The following is a 26,249-nucleotide window of genomic DNA, read 5'->3' on the forward strand; positions in this document are numbered from 1 at the left end:
CGCCGCATTAGTCCACGGCCAAGGAGAAAGCTATTGATTTTGCCAGCTTGTTCGGACACAGAGACGCTCCTCCTGATGGTCCGGCTTGCTGGTTTGGAGCCATGTGCAGGGGATTCTTTCAACCAAAAATCTTTCTGCCCGAAAGAATCCGAGCTTACTATGTAGCCTACATGTACTACATAGTAAGCCGATTCATTACCTCCAGTGGCAAGAACAAGTATGTGAACCCTTTGGAATGACCTGGATTTCTGCATAAATTGGTCATCAAATTTGATCCGATCTTCATCTAAGTCACACCAATAGTCAAACACAGTCTGCTTAAACTAATAACACAAAAAAATTACGTTTTCATGTCTCTATTGAACACACCGTGTAAACATTCACAGTGCAGGGTGGAAATAGTATGTGAACGCTTGGATTTAAAATAACTGGTTGACCCTCCTTTGGCAGCAATAAACTCAACCAAATGTTTTCTGTAGTTGCGGATCAGACCTGCACAACGGTCAGGAGGAATTTTGGACCATTCATCTTTGCAGAACTCATTCAGTTCACCAATATTCTTAGGATGTCTGGTGTGAACCGCTCTCTCGAGGTCATGGAACAGCATTTTAAATCAGGTTGAGGCCAGGACACTGACTGGTCCACTCCAGAATGTGTATTTTCTTCTGTTGAAGCCATTCTGTTGTTGATTTATTTCTGTGTTTTGGGTCGTTGTTGTGGTGCATCACCCAACTTCAATTGGCGGACAGATAGCCTAACATTCTCCTGAAAAATGTCTTGATAAAAGTATTTTTTATGTCGTTGATAGCAAGCTGTCCAGGCCTTGATGCAGCAAGCATCCCCAAACCATGATTCACCCTCCACCATACTTTAAGGTTGGGATGAGGTTTTGATGTTGGTGTGGTGTGCCTTTTTTCTCCACACATAGTGTTGTGTGTTCCTTCCAAACAACTGAGCTGTAGTTTCATCTGTCCACAGAATATTTTGCCAGAAGCGCTGTGGAACATATAGGTGCACTTTTGCGTACTTCAGACGTGCAGCAATGTTTTTCTTGGACAGCAGTGGCTTCTTCCGTGGTGTCCTCCCATGAACACCATTCTTGTTTAGTGTTTTACATATCGTAGACTCGTCAACAGAGCTGTTAGCATGTTCCAGAGATTTCTGCAAGTCTTTAGACGACATTCTAGGATTCTTCTTAACCTCTGCACTGTGCTCTTGCAGTCATCTTTGCAGGACGGCCACTCCTAGTGTCACGCCCTGACCATAGTTTGCTTTGTATGTGTAAAGGCAGTCAATGTTGTTCTCCTCCTCAAACGAGGAGGAGCATGGATAGGACCAAGATGCGGATTGAGGGAAATAAGCCATCTTTTAATGAAAACAGCAAACAAGACACTACAAAACTACAAAACAACAAACGTGACTAACCTTCAACCGTCCATGTGTGGACACAGGAACAAACACCCACAAAACCCCAGTGAAACCCTGGCTGCCTTAGTATGACTCTCAATTAGAGACAAACGATACACACCTGTCTCTAATTGAGAATCATACCAGGCCGAACACAAAAACCCAACCTAGAAATACAAAACATAGACTGCCCACCCAAAACACACGCCCTGACCATAAACACATACAAAAACAACATAAAACAGGTCAGGACCGTTACAGTATGTTTTATGTTTTGGTTGGTCAGGGTGTGATCTGTGTGGGCATTCTATGTTGTATGTCTGGTTTGTATATTTCTATGTGTTTGGCCTGATATGGTTCTCAATCAGAGACAGGTGTTTTGCGTTGTCTCTGATTGGGAACCATATTTAGGTACCCTGTTTTGTATTGTGGGTTGTGTGTTATTGTCTATGTTATGTTGCATGTTACCACATTGTTTATATAGCGGTCACGTTCGTCTTATTCGTTTTGTTTTGTAAGTTTGTTTAAGTGTTCTTCATTAAAGATAGAAGAATGTATTCAAACCACGCTGCGCTTTGGTCCACTTCTTACGATGATCGTGACACCTAGGGAGAGTAGCAACAGTGCTAGATTTTCTCCATTTATAGACAATGTATCTTACCGTGGACTGATGAACTTCACAGCTTTTAGAGATAGTTTTGTAACCCTTTCCAGCTTTATGCAAGTCAACAATTTTTAATCTTAGGTCTTCTGAGGTCTCTTTTGTTTGAGGCATGGTTCACATCAGGCAATGCTTCTTCTTATTTATTTATTTATTTACCGTTATTTTACCAGGTAAGTTGACTGAGAACACGTTCTCATTTGCAGCAACGACCTGGGGAATAGTTACAGGGGAGAGGAGGGGGATGAATGAGCCAATTGTAAACTGGGGATTATTAGGTGACCATGACGGTTTGAGGGCCAGATTGGGAATTTTCTTGTGGATAGCAAACTCAAATATTGTGTTTTTTATAGGGCAGGGCAGCTCTAACCAACATCTCCAATCTCGTCTCATTGATTGGACTCCAGGTTAGCTGACTCCTGACTCCAATTAGCTTTTGGAAAAGTAATTAGCCTAGGGGTTCACATTTCCTACCTACACTGTGAATGTTTAAAGGATTTATTCAATATAGAAAAGAAAAACACAATAATTTGTGTGTTATTAGTGTGTTTGTCTATTGTTTTGACTAAGATGAAGATCAGATCAAATTTTTTGACTAATTTATGCAGAAATCCAGGTAATTCCAAAGGGTTCACATACTTTTTCTTGCCACTGTAACCAAGGATAAACTCAGCCTAAGGTTAAAAGGCTTGAAGCACGGCTCTCATTAAGACACCAGTGAGGTTTGCCTTGCCTTGCTCTGCGCTAGGAAAGCAGAGGGCTTAAGTGAGTGAGTGAGTCCTGCACGGTGATTCTTTTTATCTGACTGACAGCTAGCTAGGTAACTGGCGTTGTGTCTCATAGATCAAAGCATCTGTGATTAGACTGTGAGAGATAGAGCTCCTCATCCACCATCAGTATCACCCTTAATTCAGACACACGGTGCTGTATCTGTTCCAGAACCCTGGGAAACAGGATATATCTGTTCCAGAACCGTGGGAACCTGGATATATGTGTTCCAGAACACTGGGAATCTGGATATATCTGTTCCAGAACCCTGGGAAACAGGATATATCTGTTCCAGAACACTGGGAATCTGGATATATCTGTTCCAGAACCCTGGGAAACAGGATATATCTGTTCCAGAACACTGGGAATCTGGATATATCTGTTCCAGAACCCTGGGAAACAGGATATATCTGTTCCAGAACACTGGGAATCTGGATATATCTGTTCCAGAACCCTGGGAACCTGGATATATCTGTTCCAGAACCCTGGGAATCTGGATATATCTGTTCCAGAACACTGGGAACCTGGATATATCTGTTCCAGAACCGTGGGAACCTGGATATATCTGTTCCAGAACCCTGGGAACCTGGATATATCTGTTCCAGAACCCTGGGAAACAGGATATATCTGTTCCAGAACCGTGGGAACCTGGATATATGTGTTCCAGAACACTGGGAATCTGGATATATCTGTTCCAGAACCCTGGGAAACAGGATATATCTGTTCCAGAACCGTGGGAACCTGGATATATGTGTTCCAGAACACTGGGAATCTGGATATATCTGTTCCAGAACCCTGGGAATCTGGATATATCTGTTCCAGAACACTGGGAATCTGGATATATCTGTTCCAGAACCCTGGGAACCTGGACTCTCCATTGAGAAACGATAAGTTCTCCTCCCCAATAAAGAATTTCCCATGGCACCTTGAGATGTTGGGGAAGATGAGCGACAGTGATCTGTTAAGGCCATACCCCTATCGTGTATGAAGGGGGGGTTATCAGCGAAATTGGTCCTCCATGGAAAATTAGCTGTGTACTTCCAATTTCACGCCTGATTTCAAATGAATTCAGGCCAAAAGCAATGGCGCTCGCAAAAAAAGTACGAGAACAAAAACAAGCTAATCTATTGTCTATTATTTTTAGATTCATCAGATCAATGTTATTTGCATGAGAGGAGAATCGTTCAGCCATTAGTCGTGCTGTATGAGGCTACTGGTAATGACACAACACAGAGTGATCTGAATGGAGGGGGGACAACGTACCTGAGACTAGCTGCTTTTGCATAGCTCTGATTATTGTTACTATCTCACATGCTCCACCTGCATGTCTGCTCTCTGGCAGGGAGAGCATGAACACCATGAAGTGCCAGTAGTCATCTAGCAGACTGGTGATAGAGACGATGATCACAATTACACCACACCCATGGGGATTGCAGGAAAACAGGGCTAGGCTAAGTTTAGCTAGACCACTCACCCACTGGAGACAGAAGGCCTTGGCATACACCTTTATTGTCCCAATTGGGAGATGTGTAGTTGCTGTCAGGGTAAACAACAATAAGCACCATAGCCACCATAAAACAGCTGAAAGAGTCCCTTCAGGAAGTATTATCTGGCATTACTCATCTCATATGTATATAATGTTTTCTATACTATTCTACGGTATCTCATTCACTTAATATTGTTTACATATCTTGCATTACTCATCTCGTATGTATATACTGTATTATATACTATTCTACTGTACCTTAGACCGTTCCACTCTGACATCGATCGTTTTTTAATGAAAAGCAAATTTTTGGTCCATTAAAATAACATCAAATTGATCAGAAATACAGTGTAGACATTGTTAATGTTGTAAATGACACAGCTGGAAACGGTTGTTCTGATTTAAAAAGCAAAAAAACGGTCCTTCTTTAGACTAGTTGAGTATCTGGAGCATCAACATTTGTGGGTTTGATTACAGGCTCAAAATGGCCAGAAACAAAGAACTTTCTTCTGAAACTCGTCAGTCTATTCTTCTTCTGAGAAATTAAGGCTATTCCATGCCATAAATTGCCACGTAACTGAAGATCTGATACAATGCTGTGTACTACTCCCTTCACATAACAGCGCAAACTGGCCCTAACCAGAATAGAAAGAGTGGGAGGCCCCGGGGGCACAACTGAGCAATAGGACAAGTACATTAGAGTGTCTAGTTTGAGAAACAGATGCCTCACAAGTTCTCAACTGGCAGCTTCATTAAATAGTACCCACAAAACACAAGTCTCAACGTGAACACTGAAGAGGTGACTCTGGGATACTGGCCTTCTAGGCAGAGTTCCTCTGTCCAGTGTGTTCCTTTGCCCATCTTAATCTTTTCTTTTTATTGGCCAGTCTGACATATGGCTTTTTCTTTGCAACTCTGCCAAGAGTTGCTGCCTGAATTTAAAATGTATTAAATTGAGATGTTCTGTCACTGGCCTACACACAATACCCCATAATGCCATAGTTGTATTATGTGTTTTTACATTTTTACAAATTGATAACAAATGACCACCTGAAATGTGGCGGCAGGGTAGCCTAGTGGTTAGAGCGTTGGACTAGTAACCGGAAGGTTGCAAGTTCAAATCCCCGAGCTGACAAGGTACAAATCTGTCGTTCTGCCCCTGAACAGGCAGTTAACCCACTGTTCCTAGGTCGTCATTGAAAATAAGAATTTGTTCTTAACTGACTTGCCTAGTTAAATAAAGGTAAAATAAAAAAATAAAAATGTCTTCAGTCAATTAGTATAAATCTGCTTAACAAGTCACATAATATGTTGCATGGACTATCTCATCTCTGTATCCCACACATACAATTATCTGTAAGGTCCCTCAATCGAGCAGTCAATTTCAAACACAGATTCAACCACAAAGACCACAGAGATTTTCCAATGCCTCACAAAAGGGCACCTTTTGGTTGATGGGGAAAAAAAAAAGCAGACATTGAATATCCCTTTGAGCATGGCAACCTGGTTCAGTCTGCTTTCCACCAGACACTAGGAGAGTTAAAGACAATGAATGTTCCTGAGTGGTAGAGTTACAGTTTTGACTTAAATCTACTTGAAAATCTATGGAAAGACCTGAAAATGCTTGTCTAGCAATGATCAATAACTAATTTGACAGAGCTTGAAGAATTTGGAAAATAATAATGAGCAAATGTTGCACAATTCAGTTTCAATAAACTAGCAAAAATGTCTAAAAACATGTTTTCCCTTTTTCATGATGGGGTATTGTGTGTAGATGGATGAGACATAAATCCAGGCTGTAACACAACAACATGTGGAATAATGTGGAATAAGTCAAAAGGCACTGTATACACAAAAATAAATAGAACGGGGTTGGTTATTCCTAAATCAAAACGTGAAAAGATTGGCTTTTATTTTACTATTTTCTTCTCCTGCATGGCTACTTTATGATATCATAAACATCATATTATACACAACATCTTATCTAAATGTTTTGAGGGGGGGCATGGCTACTTTATGACATCATAAACATCATATTATACACAACATCTTATCTAAATGTTTTGAGGGGGGGCATGGCTACTTTATGACATCATAAACATCATATTATACACAACATCTTATCTAAATGTTTTGAGGGGGGGCATGGCTACTTTATGATATCATAAACATCATATTATACACAACATCTTATCTAAATGTTTTGAGGGGGGGCATGGCTACTTTATGACATCATAAACATCATATTATACACAACATCTTATCTAAATGTTTTGAGGGGGGGCATGGCTACTTTATGATATCATAAACATCATATTATACACAACATCTTATCTAAATGTTTTTTTGTGGGGGGAGTTCATAAATGTTGGGTTGTTTGTGATTATTGGTGCAATTTAACTTTATTATGTTACTTAGCTTGATGAACCCGTGCGAGAATGCGAGGATTACATTTCAGACTTGAATTGCCCTAATGAACCCCTCCATTCATTATAATCCATATAATAATTCAAATGTATTGCTGCTACAGGATTATTTTCCTTCTGTAGCAAACTGGCTCAAATTAAGATCCTACATCTGTAGGTTCAAGACAACAATGTCACCTAATTAATTTATGAATAAGCTACTTTCTATGCTCTTCAGTCTGAGTTAAAGTCATGCTATCAGTCTGTTGGGTTGTTTGGGATTATTCATGCATTTCAGCAGTCCCCATTTGTATGTTACTAGTGCACCTTTTTAATCAAAGATGATATTGCAACTTTCAACAATTTTCAGTGTGACAGATTCATGTAGAGTACACAAATGCCATGGGATAAATAAACAGCAATTTTGTACAATGGGCAATTCAATCCACAGGCTATATAAAATAACACAGTACTTCAGTTTGGAGTAACACTTCATCTCTGCACACTTCCTAACCAGGGAATAGTGTGATCCACTCATCCAAAAACACATGTTCTTCCATTAAGTATTTGCACTGGTTTGAGCAAGCGAGCTTATGGAGTTGTGAAATGCTTTCTCTGCGGAGCGTGAGAGTCAATCCGTTTTACACATTTAGCTCTCACTTACCCAGGCGTGTGCTCCTTAATACATCATAATCCTTATGTGTCACATTGCCATTTTGGTTTAATGTCAGCCACCTGACTCACCGTGCAGCATCCATCATCTATAATTCATACTCTGTGTGCGACTGTCAGGAAGCCACGCCACACTGTGTCTGTTGCAGTATGGCACTGACTCCTCGATGAAGTTGGGAGCAACACACACTTAGCAGGCAGGCACAGGAAGAGAGAGAGCTGCAGAGCGGCGCCCTCCTGTGATGTCATCGGAGATAAACACACGCGTAGGAGAAGACACACGTGCATGAAGCGTTTGCGCTCGCACAAATTCGGTTGTGAAATGTTACGCTACCGTGTGTCCTAATGAATACAACCCTGGTGCTAAATCCTACCAGCCAGTCCAGGTATAAGACACGTGTGGGTTGGCCTGCTGCCTCTTGAGGGGGGCAGAAGGGATTTGATGTGGATCCCTCCCTGGCTTCTTAATGACTCTAAATCACCCCATTGCTGCCTGCTTAATCAGGCCAATACAGGCCACTGACTTAAACAGGCCATCAATTCAGCTCCAGCCACTCAGCCCCAACCATTCCAAGGGCATGCCAAGGCCTGTCTGACTCTGACAGGGCCTGACGTGGGTCTTGAGGCTGGCCCTGCCCGGCCCCAGCTCAAAGCAAACATCCTATTGATCCTCCTCCACCATTCCGATAGATGAAAGCCAAAGTAATCCAGTCTACCCCTCCACCCCACAGAGTACTGTACACAACCGGTGTTAGGTGAAGTTTCCCCAATGACACTGGGTCAGATTAAGATTTCCTCCACGAATGGTTAAGGTTAGGATTAGGGGAAACTTTAACCTATGCAACCAGAACCATCCGGGCTGAGTCTGACTGTACTGGGATTGGTCTGCAGCTGACCCATGGGGGTGCTGGCCTATACACTTCCTGTCTGTGATTGGTTCCTCTTCCTCTCTCCTCTCTCTTCTTTCTACTCTGATAGAGAAATCATTACTGTGAATGCCTGGTGCGTGGCTTCCGTAGACCTGTGTTGTGATGGGAGAGTCCAGGTCTGTCAGGGCCAACATACCAGTCATTTGTCTTCCCCAGCATTGAACAAAGATCCTGAACTCGGCCACAGCCACAGAGGAGATTATGGTGAATATAGACCCATTCCTTGTGTGACACCCAGGGCAATACATCACTGCCAAGCTTATTTTACATGATGACATCTCATTTGACATTTGGATGGTGATTGATCAATTGTTGGATGAAATGGAAAGGAGTGTATGGATTGGGGTGTTCATACATCTGCACATGTTACTAAGCTGTGTCCACACACCTATTATTTAAATGTACATCTAACAAAGGGCGATGGTCAGGTCAATGATCGCAAATAATCAAGATCATTTAGATGCAATTTAGCTATTGTCGTGTTACCACTTGTAAATGTAGAATGTTTTGTTGTTCCAAGTGAATCTTTATTCTAAATATAGAATGTTGTGTTGTTCCAAGTGACTTTTTATTCCAAATAAAGAATGTTTTGTTGTTCCAAGTGAATCTTTATGCACCCACAGCAGTTTTTTTACGTAAGTATCACGCCCTGACCTTAGTGATCCTTATTATTCTCTATGTTTGGTTAGGTCAGGGTGTGACTCGGGTGGGAAATTCTATGTCTTCTGTTTCTTTGTTTTTTGGCCGAGTATGGTTCCCAATCAGAGGCTCCCAATCAGAGGTTCCCAATCATTGGGGATCATACTTAGGCAGCCCTTTTTCCCACCATTAGGTTGTGGGATCTTGTTTTCTGTTTAGTGTCTTAGCCTGACAGAACTGTGCGCTTTCGTTTTCGCTTTTGTTATTTTGTTTGTGTGTTTTTTGAATAAAAGGAACCATGAACACTTTCCACGCTGCGCTTTGGTCTACTATTTCTACCACCAACGAGAGCCGTTACATTAAGTTTTGGAATAACTCATTACTAATAAATAATCTTATAAAGAACTTTCATCTCTTCAAAACAAAACTAATAATTAGGTATCTAATTAGAGCTTTATTGAATCCCATAAACAAACAAAAAAACATTAGTGAATAAAAAAGCTGTTAATTAACTGCTAAATACAACAACCACAAATTGCTACCCCATGATTGCATACTTAATAAAACTCAATACGTGTCGTTTGGAAGATTCAGAGGTGTGTGTGTGTGTGTCTGTGTGTGTGTGTGTGTGTGTCTGTGTGTGTCTGTGTGTGTCTCTGTGTGTCTCTGTGTGTCTCTGTGTGTCTCTGTGTGTCTCTGTGTGTCTGTGTGTGTCTGTGTGTGTGTGTGCATGTGTGTGTGTGTGTGTGTGCGTGTGTGTGTGCGTGAGCCCTAGGGGTGAGTGACCTTTGACCAGGCTAAAGTAATTCCTCTACCTCCTTTCCTCATCACTTTCCACTCAGTCTCCTCTCCACTCCTCCACACACCATGCCAGGCCTGTCTCCTCTCTACTCTTCTACACACCGTGCCAGGCATGTTGCTTCTCTACTCTTCCTCACACCATGCCAGGCCTGTCTCCTCTCTACTCCTCCACACATCATGCCAGGACTGTCTTTTCTCTGTCTATAAGGTGTCATTTGGCACGCAGACAATGAAAAGCCTACAGTGTATATGGGAGGCCTTTTATAATGCTCACTTGATCATTGGTAATGATTATATTCTGCCAATGAATCAACTCAGTTATGGACGTCTAGAATACTGTATTGAAACCAGCTTTACACTGTCAACTGGCTATGGTAACTAATGGCGTTGCACTGTGATATAGACGGCGTAAGTTTCAGAAGCACATGATGAGTGGGAACATGAGCTATAGCTCCCCTGTCAATCATTAACCCACGGAACACAGTGTAAGCTCCCTTTAACTCCATCCCTGCTCTCCTTACCCACACTAACATGTTACCTACAGGGTTAAACTAACACGTTACCTACAGGGTTAAACTAACACGTTACCTACAGGGTTAAACTAACACGTTACCTACAGGGTTAAACTAACACGTTACCTACAGGGTTAAACTAACACGTTACCTACAGGGTTAAACTAACATGTTACCTACAGGGTTAAACTAACACGTTACCTACAGGGTTAAACTAACGTGTTAAACTAACATGTTACCTACAGGGTTAAACTAACACGTTACCTACAGGGTTAAACTAACGTGTTACCTACAGTGTTAAACTAACACGTTACCTACAGGGTTAATCTAACGTGTTACCTACAGTGTTAAACTAACATGTTACCTACAGGCATAATCTAACATGTTACCTACAGGGTTAATCTAACATGTTACCTACAGGGTTAAACAAACACGTTACCTACAGGGTTAAACTAACACGTTACCTACAGGGTTAAACTAACACGTTACCTACAGGGTTAAACTAACATGTTACCTACAGGGTTAAACTAACATGTTACCTACAGTGTTAAACTAACACGTTACCTACAGGGTTAAACTAACACGTTACCTACAGGGTTAAACTAACACGTTACCTACAGGGTTAAACTAACGTGTTACCTACAGGGTTAAACTAACATGTTACCTACAGGGTTAAACTAACACGTTACCTACAGGGTTAAACTAACGTGTTACCTACAGGGTTAAACCAAACAGTTTGACGACAGTGTGATTACCCCACCCAGTGTGAAGCACTAAGGCCTAGTGTCCTACTCCATCGATAGTGTACACCCACATGATGCGCACACGCACACGCACACACACACACACACATACCCACACACACACACACAGCACATCTCTCTGTGTCGAGTTAACGCCTGCATCGAGAGCACACTACAGTAATCCGGTATAGAACAGCTGTTTCTCCCCTGGTGCTGTCTGTCCAACTTTAACTGCATAGGGTATGACCCAAATGGCACCCTATTCCCTATATAGTGAACTATGAGCCCTGGTCAAAAGTAGTGGACTATAAAGGGAATAGGGTGCCATTTGGGAGGAGCCATAGTGTTGTGATTTCCAGTTTGGACTATGGCTGGTGACGGTATCACAGTATCAGTTTGACCCCGTGGTTGAACCCTGCCTAAGTCTGTCTGAATGTGTAATAGTGAAGTGCGGAGGGAGAGGATTAGAGGACTAATCCAACCATGGTAGTCTTAACAGCGTCCTGCCATGGTAGTCTGATCAGCCTCCTGCCATGGTAGTCTGATCAGCCTCCTGCCATGGTAGTCTGATCAGCCTCCTGCCATGGTAGTCTGATCAGCCTCCTGCCTTGGTAGTCTGATCAGCCTCCTGCCATGGTAGTCTTATCAGCCTCCTGCCATGGTAGTCTTAACAACCTCCTGCCTTGGTCGTCTTATCAGCCTCCTAACCTTGGTCGTCTTATCAGCCTCCTGCCATGGTAGTCTAATCAGCTTTCTGCCTTGGTTGTCTTATCAGCCTCCTGCCTTGGTCGTCTTATCAGCCTCCTAACCTTGGTCGTCTTATCAGCCTCCTGCCATGGTAGTCTAATCAGCATCCTGCCTTGGTAGTCTTAACAACCTCCTGCCTTGGTAGTCTAATCAGCCTCCTGCCTTGGTAGTCTAATCAGCCTCCTGCCTTGGTAGTCTTATCAGCCTCCTGCCTTGGTCGTCTTATCAGCATCCTTACCTTGGTAGTCTTAACAACCTCCTACCATGGTAGTCTTATCAGCCTCCTTACCTTGGTTTTCTAATCAGCCTCCTGCCTTGGTAGTCTTATCAGCCTCCTGCCATGGTAGTCTTATCAGCATCTTTACCTTGGTAGTCTTATCAGCCTCCTGCCATGGTAGTCTTATCAGCATCCTTACCTTGGTAGTCTTATCAGCCTCCTGCCTTGGTAGTCTTATCAGCCTCCTGCCATGGTAGTCTGATCAGCCTCCTTACCTTGGTAGTCTTATCAGCCTCCTGCCTTGGTAGTCTAATCAGCCTCCTGCCTTGGTCGTCTTATCAGCCTCCTGCCTTGGTCGTCTTATCAGCATCCTTACCTTGGTAGTCTTATCAGCCTCCTGCCTTGGTAGTCTTATCAGCCTCCTGCCATGGTAGTCTGATCAGCCTCCTTACCTTGGTAGTCTTATCAGCCTCCTGCCTTGGTAGTCTAATCAGCCTCCTGCCTTGGTAGTCTAATCAGCCTCCTGCCTTGGTAGTCTAATCAGCCTCCTGCCATGGTAGTCTGATCAGCCTCCTGCCATGGTAGTCTGATCAGCCTCCTTACCTTGGTAGTCTTATCAACATCCTTACCTTGGTCGTCTTATCAGCCTCCTGCCTTGGTCGTCTTATCAGCCTCCTTACCTTGGTAGTCTAATCAGCCTCCTGCCTTGGTAGTCTAATCAGCCTCCTGCCTTGGTAGTCTAATCAGCCTCGTGCCTTGGTAGTCTAATCAGCCTCCTGCCATGGTAGTCTGATCAGCCTCCTGCCTTGGTAGTCTTATCAGCCTCCTGCATTGGTAGTCTTATCAGCCTCCTGCCTTGGTAGTCTTATCAGCCTCCTGCCTTGATAGTCTAATCAGCCTCCTGCCTTGGTAGTCTGATCAGCCTCCTGCCATGGTAGTCTTAACAACCTCCTGCCATGGTAGTCTGATCAGCCTCCTGCCATGGTAGTCTGATCAGCCTCCTGCCATGGTAGTCTGATCAGCCTCCTGCCATGGTAGTCTGATCAGCCTCCTGCATTGGTAGTCTTATCAGTCTACTGACTCTGTCAACATGTATCACATACCACAGGGAGGGTCATTAAATAACAGGAGGGAAGAAAACACTAAACAAGGCTTGTCTTCAACTGTAGATGCTGTACTGCAGCCTCAGCAGGAAACCAAAGTCAATGGGACTTCCTGTTAAATTATTAAAGATCTGATGCAGAGCTTTCGAGGCTCAGATCTAAAAAATAAATAAAAACTGTGATATTTATAATGGAAAGTTAGTAATATCAGTGTCTATGTGTTTTCACTAGTAGAAAGTATACAGAAAATAGAGGGGAGAAAAATAGCTATAGAAGTAAACCATACAGTAGACTACTACTAGACACGAGGAGCATGCTGCAGACTTCCAACAAATCAGTTACACACATTACATTGATCACCTGACATCTTAGAACACTTCTTCTAATACTTCAAAAGCAACGAAGGTGTTAATCTAGCATCACCTTTTCAACAGCGACGTTTCCAAAAATAATAACAGTCGTCAGGAACAGAAATGCCATCCACTTCATCATCAGACGACAGAGGAGAAAAGCCTATGCATTCAAGCAACCCTAAAGAAGGCAGAATTAATTCAGCAACTATCCATGAGGCTCTAACTCTCTCTCTCTCTCTCTCTCCCTTTCTGCAGACAGACCATTTCAATTTCCCATCTAATACATCTTACTAGCAGGACTTCTATTAAAACCAAGTGCATGAATTAGAAAAGACACAGCACAAAACTTGTTTTTTTAACTGTGGAATGTCATTTGATTCTTCATCCTTCATTCCACTCCAATCTAAAAACGGCAGTCTACATTCTCTGCCGTGAATGCCAGGCTCGGCGTGATACTGTCCACGGAGGATCGTGTAGAGAATGGTCATGCTTCTCCAAATGAAATTAGAAACAAAGCGAGAATGTCCTGAGATAGGAGAATGGCCAGTGATATCAAATTGACCGTGTAATGTGGAGATAGTGACAGAGAAAAGGGGCAGGGCTGGGGGGGATAGGCAGGCTGTAAATAATCACTGAATGAAAGCTCCGGTACCGTGACACAGATTTGACGCACTCCTCTTCAGAGACGAGGGGCGATATACTGTACCTCCTGCTTAACACACACGCACATGTACCCAGACGCATACGAACACACACACACACACATTAACTCTCATACACACATACTGTACGCTCGAATATAGACACACACACGTGTCGATACAAAACCTACTGAAAACCAATATAATATCTCTGTGTTTACACATGCAAACAAATTCTGATATTTTTCCACTAATTGGTCTTTTGAACAATCACATCAGATCTTTTCACATTAGATCTTTTTCAGAGCAATTAGTGAAAATGCAGCCCAAAACTATCTGTGATCTTGTACTATATTTGATGTTCACAGTGAACATCATTGGTTCTAGGGTTCTAGGGTTCTAGCATGGGTCAACAGTAATAATCTAAGAGCTTTCCACTGTACACTTAACACTCAAGCATCATTCTGGTCCACGTAGTGTGTGTGTGTGTGTGTGTGTGTGTGTGTGTGTGTGTGTGTGTGTGTGTGTGTGTGTGTGTGTGTGTGTGTGTGTGTGTGCGTGCGTGCGTGCGTGCGTGCGTGCGTGCGTGCGTGCGTGCGTGCGTGCGTGGGTGCGTGTGTGTGTGTGTAAGATAAGACTTTAATGTCATGGCCGTCTATTTTAGTGATAAAGTTCAAGGTTAAAGCAGAATCATTAAACATCCTACGCCCTGGTGCGGTACATGTTCATGTCCCAAATAGCACCCTTTCCCTATGTAGTGCACTACATTTGACCAGGGTTTATAGGGTCTGGTCAAAAGTAGTGCACTACATAGGGAATAGGATACTATTCGAGTCAACCAATGAGTGCTGTCTGTTAAGAGGACAAGGCAGGTTGGAAACTGACGACACGTTCACCAGTAGCAGTTGTGAGCCTTTGAACGTGAGCACGCACACAGTCTTCTAACTGTAACACAGTCTTCTAACTGTAACACAGTCTTCTAAGAAAACAATTTCCAGGTAATTATGTTATTTTGCGTACATGGTATTTACATGGTAACAGGGTAATCAGATAATTATTTCCAGAAATAATGTACTCGTGGTTATTTTGGGATTCATTGTAGCTAACCTGATAGTAACAATATTGTTATAAAGAAATGAATAATTTAGTGAAATAATTTCAAATCATTACTAATAAGTACACATTTCTTACTCAGTCATATCGCTCTAAATACAAGAGGAATAACAGTGGCTAGTAGGACTGTAAAATAAAGTAGAACCCATTTCCACTATGCTACTGCATGTGCTTTGTACCTCCTCTTCAAGCCCCCCCCCCCCCCCCCCCCCCCCCCCCCCAACCCTCCAGCCATCCCCCCACCCCCCATCACCTCTCTGCCCCCCTACTTCTCTCCTTCATGAGGGTAAGGACAAAAGCGCTCCAGCGTCTCATCCCCCTGTTCTTCCACCTCCTCCGCATAATAATAGCACCTCTATCACAGGTTACTCTTCCTGCACTCTGTCACCATGGCAGTAAAGTTGACGGTAGAGAGAGTGACACAACACACGATGAATCATCTTCTCAGCCTCAGCCCTTTCTATTTCAATAATGCATTTCAAACGGCTCCACTTAGTTCCTTCCCTGCCCTGGTTCCTTCCCTCCCTTGGTTTTTTCCCTGCCTTGGTTCCTTCCCTGTCTTGGTTCCTTCCCTGGCTTGGTTCCTTCCCTGGCTTGGTTCCTTCCCTGGCTTGGTTCCTTCCCTGCATTGGTTCCTTCCCTGCCTTGGTTTTTACCCTGCCTTGGTTCCTTCCCTGCCTTGGTTCCTTCCCTGCCTTGGTTCCTTCCCTGGCTTGGTTCCTTCCCTGGCTTGGTTCCTTTCCTGGCTTGGTTCCTTCCCTGGCTTGGTTCCTTCCCTGGCTTGGTTCCTTCCCTGGCTTGGTTCCTTCCCTGCCTTGGTTCCTTCCCTGCCTTGGTTCCTTCCCTGCCTTGAGTCCTTCCCTGCCTAATTTCCTTCCCTGCCTTAGTTCCTTCCATGCCCTGGTTCCTTCCCTGCCTAATTTCCTTCCCTGCCTTAGTTCCTTCCCTGACTAATTTCCTTCCCTGCCTAAATTCCTTCCCTGCCTTAGTTCCTTCCATGCCCTGGTTCCTTCCCTGCCTTGGTTCCTTCCCTGCCTTGATTCCTTCCCTGCCTTAGTTCCTTCCCTGACTAATTTCCTTCCCTGCCTTAGTTCCTTCCCTGCCTCTCTCACTCACTCTCTCTCTCTCTCTCTCTTTCTGTTTGTGGTGCATGTTTCATGTACATCACTAAGATGTCGTGGTCACTTGCCAAACACTGTCTCCCCACTCCGTCTAACCAGAGCTCTCTGTGTTGCCCACAAAGTGTTAGAGAGGCGTGACCCCTGTGGTGTGTGTCTGCTGCTCAGACCGCGACCTTGAGTGGTGGGAACAGGGTCCGACTGCCTGTCTGACCGATGGGGGTGGGGGGGGGAGAAAGCAAGTGAAAAGAGGAAGAGAGACGGAGATAGGGGAAAGCAGCAGAGAGGAGGGCATGTCTGACAGGGGCCATCCGTCCAACTGTTACCTTGAGATAAAGTGACCAGTCACACGGCCCACACCGAGCTAGCTGTACCTCATCCAAATCATTGTAGAGAGGTAGGGGTGTGTGTACTGGGAAACAGCAGCTAGTCTGCCCTGACAGCCCTGGGAGACTGATTCTCTGCCCCTTGGACTGGAGTCGATCTCATACAGATGGTACACACAACAACAACAACAACAGTACTGACTTAACCAGACAGAGCTACAGGACTTCTTATCACTGTAATACAGCACAGCCAGGTGAAACACTACCCCTCTGTTGCCCTGTCTGTTGTGTTGGTGTTGTCAGCTTTATGAGCAATTATCTTCCAGAGAGAGACTGTTTTCTAACACTCCCTGTCCAGCTGTCAGGCTGTCACCATCAGCGTGACGGACATCTGTCCCTGACACTGTCGGACACACACTTCACTGGTAGTGATGGAACGAGAGGCAGCGGCTGAGGACACGGCCTCCCTCGCCTCGCCTCCCCGACACCTCCTTCCATGTCCCAACGTCTGTCCCTCTGTCTGTTTGGATGACCTCTCAGTGACTCCACCAGACTAGTAGTGTCATTAGTGTCAGGCCCCCGTCTGTCAACATCACACTTCGCATCCAAAGCACATACTGTATGTACATACACACGCCTGTCTGCATACACACATCACCTCACACTCGCCCAGTTGCCAACAGTCTCCACTCGCCCAGTCCAAAACAAGCCTAATAGAGTACACTGGTAGTTTCCCAGGACCAGTTTGGGATTTCTGTCAGACATCATCTGTTAGTCTTACAACTTGATTATTTGAAATAGCTTCAGACAGCTTTTTAATAAGATTTTTGAATCTTTTTATCTCATTCTCCAAAGGAGTGCTGGCACCGAGAGGCCCAACACAAAAAAACAAACAATGCTTGTTTCTCTGACCTGTGAGTGATTACAAGCTTGCCAGCCAGTGTTGTGTTCTAAAATGTGATTTTGGAATGAGAAAAGGAATGTTAGAGGATTTTTAGATGGCTAGCATTCATCTTGAAGGGCTACAATCACTATCTGGGAGCTCCATAGATAACGATCCAGCATGGCGATAAAAGTAGAAAGCCTTTTTTCCATTTGCACTCGAGAATCATCTTGTGATAACAAAAAAACTTCAAAACCATTAACGCCCGTCTCTGTTTATTTGTGTCTTTGAAACGCTCCCTTGGGTGTTCCAACTTCTGATGATAACATCAATCACATTATTAAAAGAAACAGTGGTGGATCTGTCAGCCTAACAACGAAACACATTAGCATCTCCAAAATACTCTGTGGTTATTTAGTAATGAAACAAATCCAATCTGTGCCACACTTTCAATTTGCAAATAGCTTATTATAGGATCATTATCACTTAGAAATGGGCTCGTGCGACATTAAAAAAATGCAGGGATAATTCCAGAGGATAATTCAGGGATAAATCAAGGGGTAATTCAGGGGATAATTCAGGGGATAAATTCCAGGGGATAATTCAGGGGATAAATTCCAGGGGATAATTCAGGGGATAAATTCCAGGGGATAATTCAGGGATAATTCAGTGGATAATTCAGGGAATAATTCAGGGAATAATTCGGGGGATAATTCGGGGGATAATTCGGGGGATAATTCAGGGGATAAATTCCAGGGGATAATTCAGGGGATAAATTCCAGGGAATAATTCAGGGCATAAATTCCAGGGGATAAATCCCAGGGGATAATTCAGGGGATAATTCAGGGGATAAATTCCAGGGGATAATTCAGGGGATAATTCAGGGGATAAATTCCAGGGGATAATTCAGGGGATACGTTCCAGGGGATAAGTTCCAGGGACAATTCATAGGGTCATTGATGGATTGGTCACTGACTGTTTTCCTCAAGGCATTGTGAGCATGTCATAAATCATTTCCACGTTGGCTTCATTCAAAACAGGCTCCTATCTTCCCTTAGAGAGTTTCTGTCTCCCTCTCACTCTGTTGAAGAACGTGGCTGTTCTGTTCCCTAAACCAGGAGTATTGAAATCAGTGCCTGGAGGTTCCGGAGTACTGCTGGTTTTCTGTTCTACCTGATAATGAACCCACCTGGTGTCCCAGGTCTAAATCCGTCCTTTATTAGAGGAGAACAATGAAAATCAGCAGTGGTACTGGCTTTTGTGTCCTACATAGGGCACTACTCCTAACAGAAGTAGGCCCTGGTTAGAAGTAGTGCCCTATATACAGTAGGGGATAGGTGGCTGTCCCACACATACCCCATGTCAACAAACCAGTGAAACTAGTAACTAGTCCTCTAAAAACTATTGTCCATATTAGCTAATTCTGCATCTCTTGGTTAACCACATCTCCACTACGTTCATCATATTTCTACATCAAAGCATGTTTTCATGCCTGCTCTTTTGAGGAAATCTTGAAAAAAAATATTGGGGGGGGGTTATTAGGAAGAGGGCATGTCATTTTAGCATTTCATTTTAGATATGAGAAACTCTCAAGCTGAGATCATTTTAATATTTCAAAGTAAGGACATCAAATGGCAAAATTCATACTCTCTAGATATCAAAGAAGTACTTGAGAGGATATGGATTTCAAACTCTGGAGATGTATTGCAATCGGTCCAGAAGCCTTTTCTAAAGAGCATCCACTGCATTGTCTCAACCACTTCACATTGATACAACATAAACAGATGGTGCATCCCCTTGGAGACGCTCACTGATGATCTTCATTTTACACTAATCATGAACATAAATAATTAAAATGACTTCATTTTAAATGGATTCTCATATAGGCATCTAAGTAATTCCTCAATTTCGATAACATCAGGCCATATCAGGCCAATAATCTAGTCATCCATTCGTTAGGAATACAAATGTTGACTTTCATAATACCCAAATCATGAATATGTTCTTAAAATGTGTTTTTAGTGGAAGTCGATTCTTCTGTCTCGATCTTATTCACAATGCGAGTGGAGAGCAAATAGTCTAGTCATTATTTGATACAGGCCCATGTGTTGGCAATAAAACCAATCAGACAGAACTAACCAAAGGATTAAGTAACGCATAAAATCACAGAAGTTGGTTTTATGTGTGTGTGTTTGTCTACAGACTGTTTAGGGTGAGAAATGTGCCTATGCTAGCGTGTGGAGCAAACAGATGTTTCACAGTCCTTCCTGCTGTGTTAGAGAAACACACACACACACTACACACAGGTAGGCACACACACACGTTACACTACAAAACTACACACATATACCGTCAACGCACGCACGCACGCACGCAAGCACACACCCACAGGAAAAGAGGGGTAGTGAGCCCTGGCTACAATCTGTTTTCATCTAGCAGAAGAGCCTAATGCATTTTGTTAGGCCCTCTTGAAACAAATTACTTCAACAAATAAACTTGATAAAGCCAGATAAATCTTGTCATCAATTTTATCTCCAAATCGGTATCCATCTTATGCTATCTCACTGTGAAACAGGACATCCCTTTAGAGGATGTGTCAACCAAAACATTTTGGATTATAAATTCTACCTTGCGAGTTCTCCGAAAACCTAATTTGATCCCACGTCCAAATCGATGAGGATTGAACAGCAGGCATCTCGAGGGCACCCTTTCTGCGTCTCCACCCATGGAAATGTCAAGTGCTCCCTGAGGTGGTTACGAAGCAGACCCCAGGCCATGTCCTGACCCCCTATTACCACTACCTATGGGACCTGTGCCGTCCACTGATATCCCATCCTCCCCTTTCCACTCCTCCCCTCCCCTTTCCACTCCTCTCCTCCCCTTTCCACTCCTCTCCTCCCCTTTCCACTCCTCTACTCTCCTCTCAACTCCTCTACTCTCAATTGCATTCCTCTCCACTCTATTCTCTTCCACTCTCCTCTCTACACCTCTCCACTCTCCTCTCCACTCCTTTGCTTTCCTCTTCTCTCCTCTCTACTCCTCTCCTCACCACTCCTCTCCACTCATCTCCACTCCTCTCCACTCCTTTCCTCTTCTCCCCCATACACTAATTTCCTCTACTCTCCTCTCCACTCCTCTCCTCTCAATTGCATTCCTCTCCACTCTATTCTCCACTCCTCTCCTCTCTACTCCACACTCCTCTCTACTCCTCTCCTCACCACTCCTCTCCACTCCTTTCCTCTTCTCTCCTCTCCACTCTCCTCACCACTCTCCTCTCCACTCCTCTCCACTCTCCTCTCCACTCTCCTCTCCTCTCCCTTCCACTCCACTCTTCTCTCCACTCCTTTCCTCTTCTCCCCACTCCTCTGCACTACTTTCCTCTTCTCTCCTCTCCTCTCCTGACCACTCCTCTCCACTCTCATCTCCACTCCTTTCCACTCCTCTGCACTTCTCTCCACTCCTCTCCTCTCTTCTCCTCTCTCTTCTCCCCGCCAATCCTCTCCTCTAATTTCTTATCCACTCCTCTCCTCTAATTTCATCTCATCTCCTCTCCACCCCTCTCCTCTCCTCTCATCTCCACTCTACTCCTCCCCTTTCCTCCCCACTCCTCTTCTCTTCCCTCCACTACTCTCCTCTCCTCTCCACTACTCTCCTTTCCTTTCCACTACTCTCCTTTCCTTTCCACTACTCTCCTCTCCACTACTCTCCACTATTCTCCACTCCTCTACACTATTCTTTACTCCTCTCCACTACTCTCCTCTCCACTCCTCTCCACTCCTCTCCACTCTCCTCTCCACTCTCCTCTCCTCTCCCTTCCACTCCACTCTTCTCTCCACTCCTTTCCTCTTCTCCCCACTCCTCTGCACTACTTTCCTCTTCTCTCCTCTCCTCTCCTGACCACTCCTCTCCACTCTCATCTCCACTCCTTTCCACTCCTCTGCACTTCTCTCCACTCCTCTCCTCTCTTCTCCTCTCTCTTCTCCCCGCCAATCCTCTCCTCTAATTTCTTATCCACTCCTCTCCTCTAATTTCATCTCATCTCCTCTCCACCCCTCTCCTCTCCTCTCCTCTCATCTCCACTCTACTCCTCCCCTTCCCTCCCACTCCTCTTCTCTTCTCTCCACTACTCTCCTCTCCTCTCCACTACTCTCCTTTCCTTTCCACTACTCTCCTTTCCTTTCCACTACTCTCACTCCTCACCACTCCTTTCCTCTTCTCCCCTATACACTAATTTCCTCTACTCTCCTCTCAACTCCTCTCGTCTCAATTGCATTCCTCTCCACTCTATTCTCCAACCCTCTCCTCTCTACTCCACTCTCCTCTCTACTCCTCTCCTCTCCTGACCACTCCTCTCCACTCTCCTGTCCTCTTCTCTCCTCTCCTCTCCACTCCTTTGCTTTCCTCTTCTCTCCACTAATCTCCTCTCCACTCTACTCTTCTCTCCACTCCTTTCATCTCCTCTCCACTCCTGTCCTCTTCTATTCTCTCCTCTCCACTCCTTTCCTATTCTCCCTATCCTCTCAACTCCTCTCCTCTCCACTCTATTCTCCACTCCTCTCCTTTCCTCTCTACTCCTCTCTACTCTACTCTCCTCTCTACTCCTCTCCTGACCACTTCTCTCCACTCTCATATCCAGTCCTTTCCTCTTCTCTCCTCTCCTCTCCACTCCTCTGCACTTCTCTACACTCCTCTCCTCTCTTCTCTCCACTCCTCTCATTTCCTCTCCACTCCTCTCATTTCCTCTCATCTCCTCTCCACTACTCCCCTCTCCTCTCCACTACTCTCTTTTCCTTTCCACTAGTCTCCTTTCCTTTCCACTACTCTCCTCTCAACTACACTACTCTCCTTTTCTCTCCACTACTCTCCACTATTCTCCACTCCTCTCCACTATTCTCTACTCCTCTCCTCTCCACTCCTCTCCTATCCACTCCTCTCCTCTCCACTACCCTCCTCTCCTTTCCACAACTCTCCTCTCCTCTCCACTACTCTTCTCTCCACTACTCTCCTCTCCACTTCTCTACAGTACTCCCCACTCCTCTCAACTACTCTCCACTCCTCTCAACTACTCTCCACTCCTCTCCTATCCACTACTTTCCTCTCCACTACCCTCCTCTCCTATCCACTCCTCTCCTTTCCTCTCCACTACTCTCCTCTCCACTCCACTACTCTCATTTCCTCTCCACTACTCTCCACTATTCTCTACAACTCTCCTCTCCACTCCACTACTCTCCTTTCCTTTCCACTACTCTCCTCTCCACTCCAATACTCTCATTTCCTCTCCACTACTCTCCACTATTCTCTACTCCTCTCTACAACTCTCCTCTCCTCTCCACTACTCTCCTCTCCACTCCACTACTCTCCACTCCTCTCAACTACTCTCCACTCCTCTCAACTACTCTCCACTCCTCTCCTATCCACTACTTTCCTCTCCACTACCCTCCTCTCCTATCCACTCCTCTCCTTTCCTCTCCACTACTCTCCTCTCCACTCCACTACTCTCATTTCCTCTCCACTACTCTCCACTATTCTCTACAACTCTCCTCTCCACTCCACTACTCTCCTTTCCTTTCCACTACTCTCCTCTCCACTCCAATACTCTCATTTCCTCTCCACTACTCTCCACTATTCTCTACTCCTCTCTACAACTCTCCTCTCCTCTCCACTACTCTCCTCTCCACTCCACTACTCTCCACTCCTCTCAACTACTCTCCACTCCTCTCAACTACTCTCCACTCCTCTCCTATCCACTACACTACCCTCCTCGCCTATCCACTCCACTACTCTCCTCTACTCTTCACTCCTCTCCTCTCCTCTTCACTTCTCTCCTTTCCTATCCACTCCTCTCCTTTCCTCTCCACTACTCTCCTCTCCACTACTCTCCTCTCCTCTCCTTTGCACCACTCTCCATCCTCCAGTTGGATTCATGAGATCATGTTGTAATTACGAGAAGAGCAGAATCCCACGTGGGATTAACGAAGAAGCTAACCCTTCTTGTTTGAATTCCATATCATTAAAAATGTAAAGCAATTATATTCCTTATACATTGTACTACACTTGCACTTGTCTCATGTTTCACACAGTATGAATAAAATATATAGAAAAGCCCATTACTACTTTCTCATTGATAAAGAGAGAGGAGTGTGTCCCAAACGGCACTCTAAAAGGCCGTGATTAAAAGGCCCTAGGCTAGTGCACTATAAAGGAAATAGGATGCCATTTGAAGTGTCTGTCATGAGGGATGTCTTTGTCCTTCAGAAAAAGGCACTAGATGCCTGTCACAGGCCTGATAGTGGCACAATATGACCTCATTTTAAGATAATAACCTTTTAAGATGTATTAGTCCGAGTGTTTCAATGACTGCCTCCATGACGTATATTAGTGATAATGTTGAGAAAAGTAAGTGGTATTCGTGTGTGTGTGTGTGTGTGTGTGTGTGTGTTTCGTCAGACCTCCTCCCTCTCTCCCACCATACCTCAGTGATAAAGGCCTTGGCAGTGACGGGACTCATGAAGAGCACGGCCCGGCGCAGTGTGTCCCGGTAGCGGTGGAGCTCCTCCACCCTCATGGTTCTGAACATGCTGGTGATCATCATGTTGATGTTGGACTCCACCTTCTGCAGCGACACGTCCATGCCCTGCTGAGACGTCTTGTCCAGGAAGTCCTGGATCCCACGGATATCTATATGGAGGGGGGATAGAGGGTAGAGGCAGAGGGTGGAGATTGGTAGGAGCAGGCGTGAGAGAGAGAGAAAGAGAGGGGAGGAGTGGGAGAGATAGAGAAAGAGTGGGAGAGAGAGAAAGATGGGAGGAGTGGGAGAGATGGAGGAGTGGGAGAGAGAAAAAGAGAGGGGAGGAGTGGGAGAAATAGAGAAAGAGAGAGGAGGAGTGGGAGAGATAGAGGAGGAGTGGGAGAGATAGAGATAGAGAGAGGAGGAGTGGGAGAGAAAGAGAGGGGAGGAGTGGGAGAGATAGAGAAAGAGAGAGGAGGAGTGGGAGAGATAGAGATAGAGAGAGGAGGAGTGGGAGAGATAGAGAAAGAGAGAGAGGAGGAGTGGGAGAAATAGAGAAAGAGAGAGGAGGAGTGGGAGAGAGAGAAAGAGAAAGGAGGGGTGGGAGAGATAGAGATAGAGAGAGGAGGAGTGGGAGAGATAGAGATAGAGAGAGGAGGAGTGGGAGAGATAGAGATAGAGAGAGGAGGAGTGGGAGAGAAAGAGAGGGGAGGAGTGGGAGAGATAGAGATAGAGAGAGGAGGAGTGGGAGAGATAGAGAGCGGAGGAGTGGTAGAGAGAGAGATAGAAAAAGAGAGAGGATGAGTGGGAGAGATAGAGAAAGAGAGAGGAGTGGGAGAGATAGAGAAGGAGAGATGAGGAGTGGGAGAGAGAGATAGAGAAAGAGAGAGGAGGAGTGGGAGAGAGAGATAGAGAAAGAGAGGGGAGGAGTGGGAGAGAGAGAGAAAGAGAGAGGAGGAGTGGGAGAGAGAGAGAAAGAGAGAGGAGGAGTGGGAGAGAGAAAGAGAGAGGAGGAGTGGGAGAGAGAGAGAAAGAGAGGGGAGGAGTGGGAGAGAGAGAGAAAAAGAGAGGAGGAGTGGGAGAGAGAGAGAAAGAGAGGGGAGGAGTGGGAGAGATAGAGAAAGAGAGAGGAGGAGGGGGAGAGAGACAGAAAGAGAGAGGAGGAGTAGGTGAGAAAGAGAGGGGAGGAGTGGGAGAGAGAAAGGAAGAGAGAGGAGGAATGGGAGAGAGAGAGAAATAGAGAGGAGTGGGAGAGATAGAGAAAGAGAGGGGAGGAGTGGGAGAGATAGAGAAAGAGGGGAGGAGTGAAAAAGAGGGGAGGAGTGGGAGAGAGAGAGAAAGAAGGGAGGAGTGGGAGGGAGAGAAAGATTCAGAGAGCGAGAGAGAGTATGTAAGAGAGATAATTTCATCACATTTATTGTTGTGCTGACACCTGACATGGCGGTTCACAGTTTGACGAACAGGGACACAGAGTGCCAGATAAAATGTCTATAGAGTTAAAGACATGTCAATAAACTCAGAAACAGCTTATTGGAGACCACATTCCACCATTCCCCATTAATATGGACACTATTGGTATACAGTATACTACAAAATCATAGTATTACACATTCACTTTTATCACAGCACATTTGCTCCTGTAGAAAAATGTTGTAATAGACAGAAGAGAATTAGCATTTCTCTTTCAGTGTGCTGGAGTTAGACCTGTGTAGTACATTTGTCACTGCAGCAGTGAGGTGGGCAGCTGTCTCACTGAAGAGGTACATATTAAAATTAATCATAGTCAGAGAGCTGACTGGCTGCTCATCTCTCTCTCCCTATCCCTCCGCTCTCTCTCTCTCTCTCTCTCTCTCTCTATCTCCCTCTCTCTCTCTCTCTCTCTCTCCCCCTCCCTCCTTTTCTCTCTCCCCCTCTTTCCTTTTCTCCCTACCCCCCCTCTCCCCCTCCCTCCGTTTAACCCTATCCCTCCGCTCTCTCTCTCTCTCTCGCTCCCTCCTTTTCTCCCTACCCACCCTCTCTCTCTCCCTCCCTTTCTCCCTACCCACCCTCTCTCTCCCCCTCCCTCCCTTTCTCCCAATCCCTCCACTCTCTCTCTCTTTCTCTCTCCCCCTCCCTCCTTTTCTCCCCACTGCCCCTCTCTCTCCCTCCCTTTCTCCCTACCCACCCACCCTCCCTCCCTCCCTTTCTCCCTACCCACCCTCCCTCCCTCCCTTTCTC

General features: G+C 44.9%; 1 protein-coding gene across 2 annotated transcripts in view; it reads right to left on the minus strand.

Moving 5' to 3' along the window:
• Positions 1-26,249, minus strand: part of LOC129853067 (glutamate receptor ionotropic, delta-2) — a 691,695-nt gene that overhangs the window by 280,980 nt on the left and 384,466 nt on the right. For both annotated transcript variants that reach the window (XR_008759076.1, XM_055918729.1), the window contains exon 4: positions 23,997-24,202. Coding sequence is in view for 1 of the 2 variants with exons in the window: in XM_055918729.1 (XP_055774704.1) it covers positions 23,997-24,202 (206 nt within the window). In the remaining variant the exon portion in view is untranslated. The remainder of the gene's footprint in view (positions 1-23,996; positions 24,203-26,249) is intronic.

The sequence above is a fragment of the Salvelinus fontinalis genome, chromosome 4 (assembly GCF_029448725.1).
Source record: "Salvelinus fontinalis isolate EN_2023a chromosome 4, ASM2944872v1, whole genome shotgun sequence".
Taxonomy (NCBI): Eukaryota; Metazoa; Chordata; class Actinopteri; order Salmoniformes; family Salmonidae; genus Salvelinus; species Salvelinus fontinalis.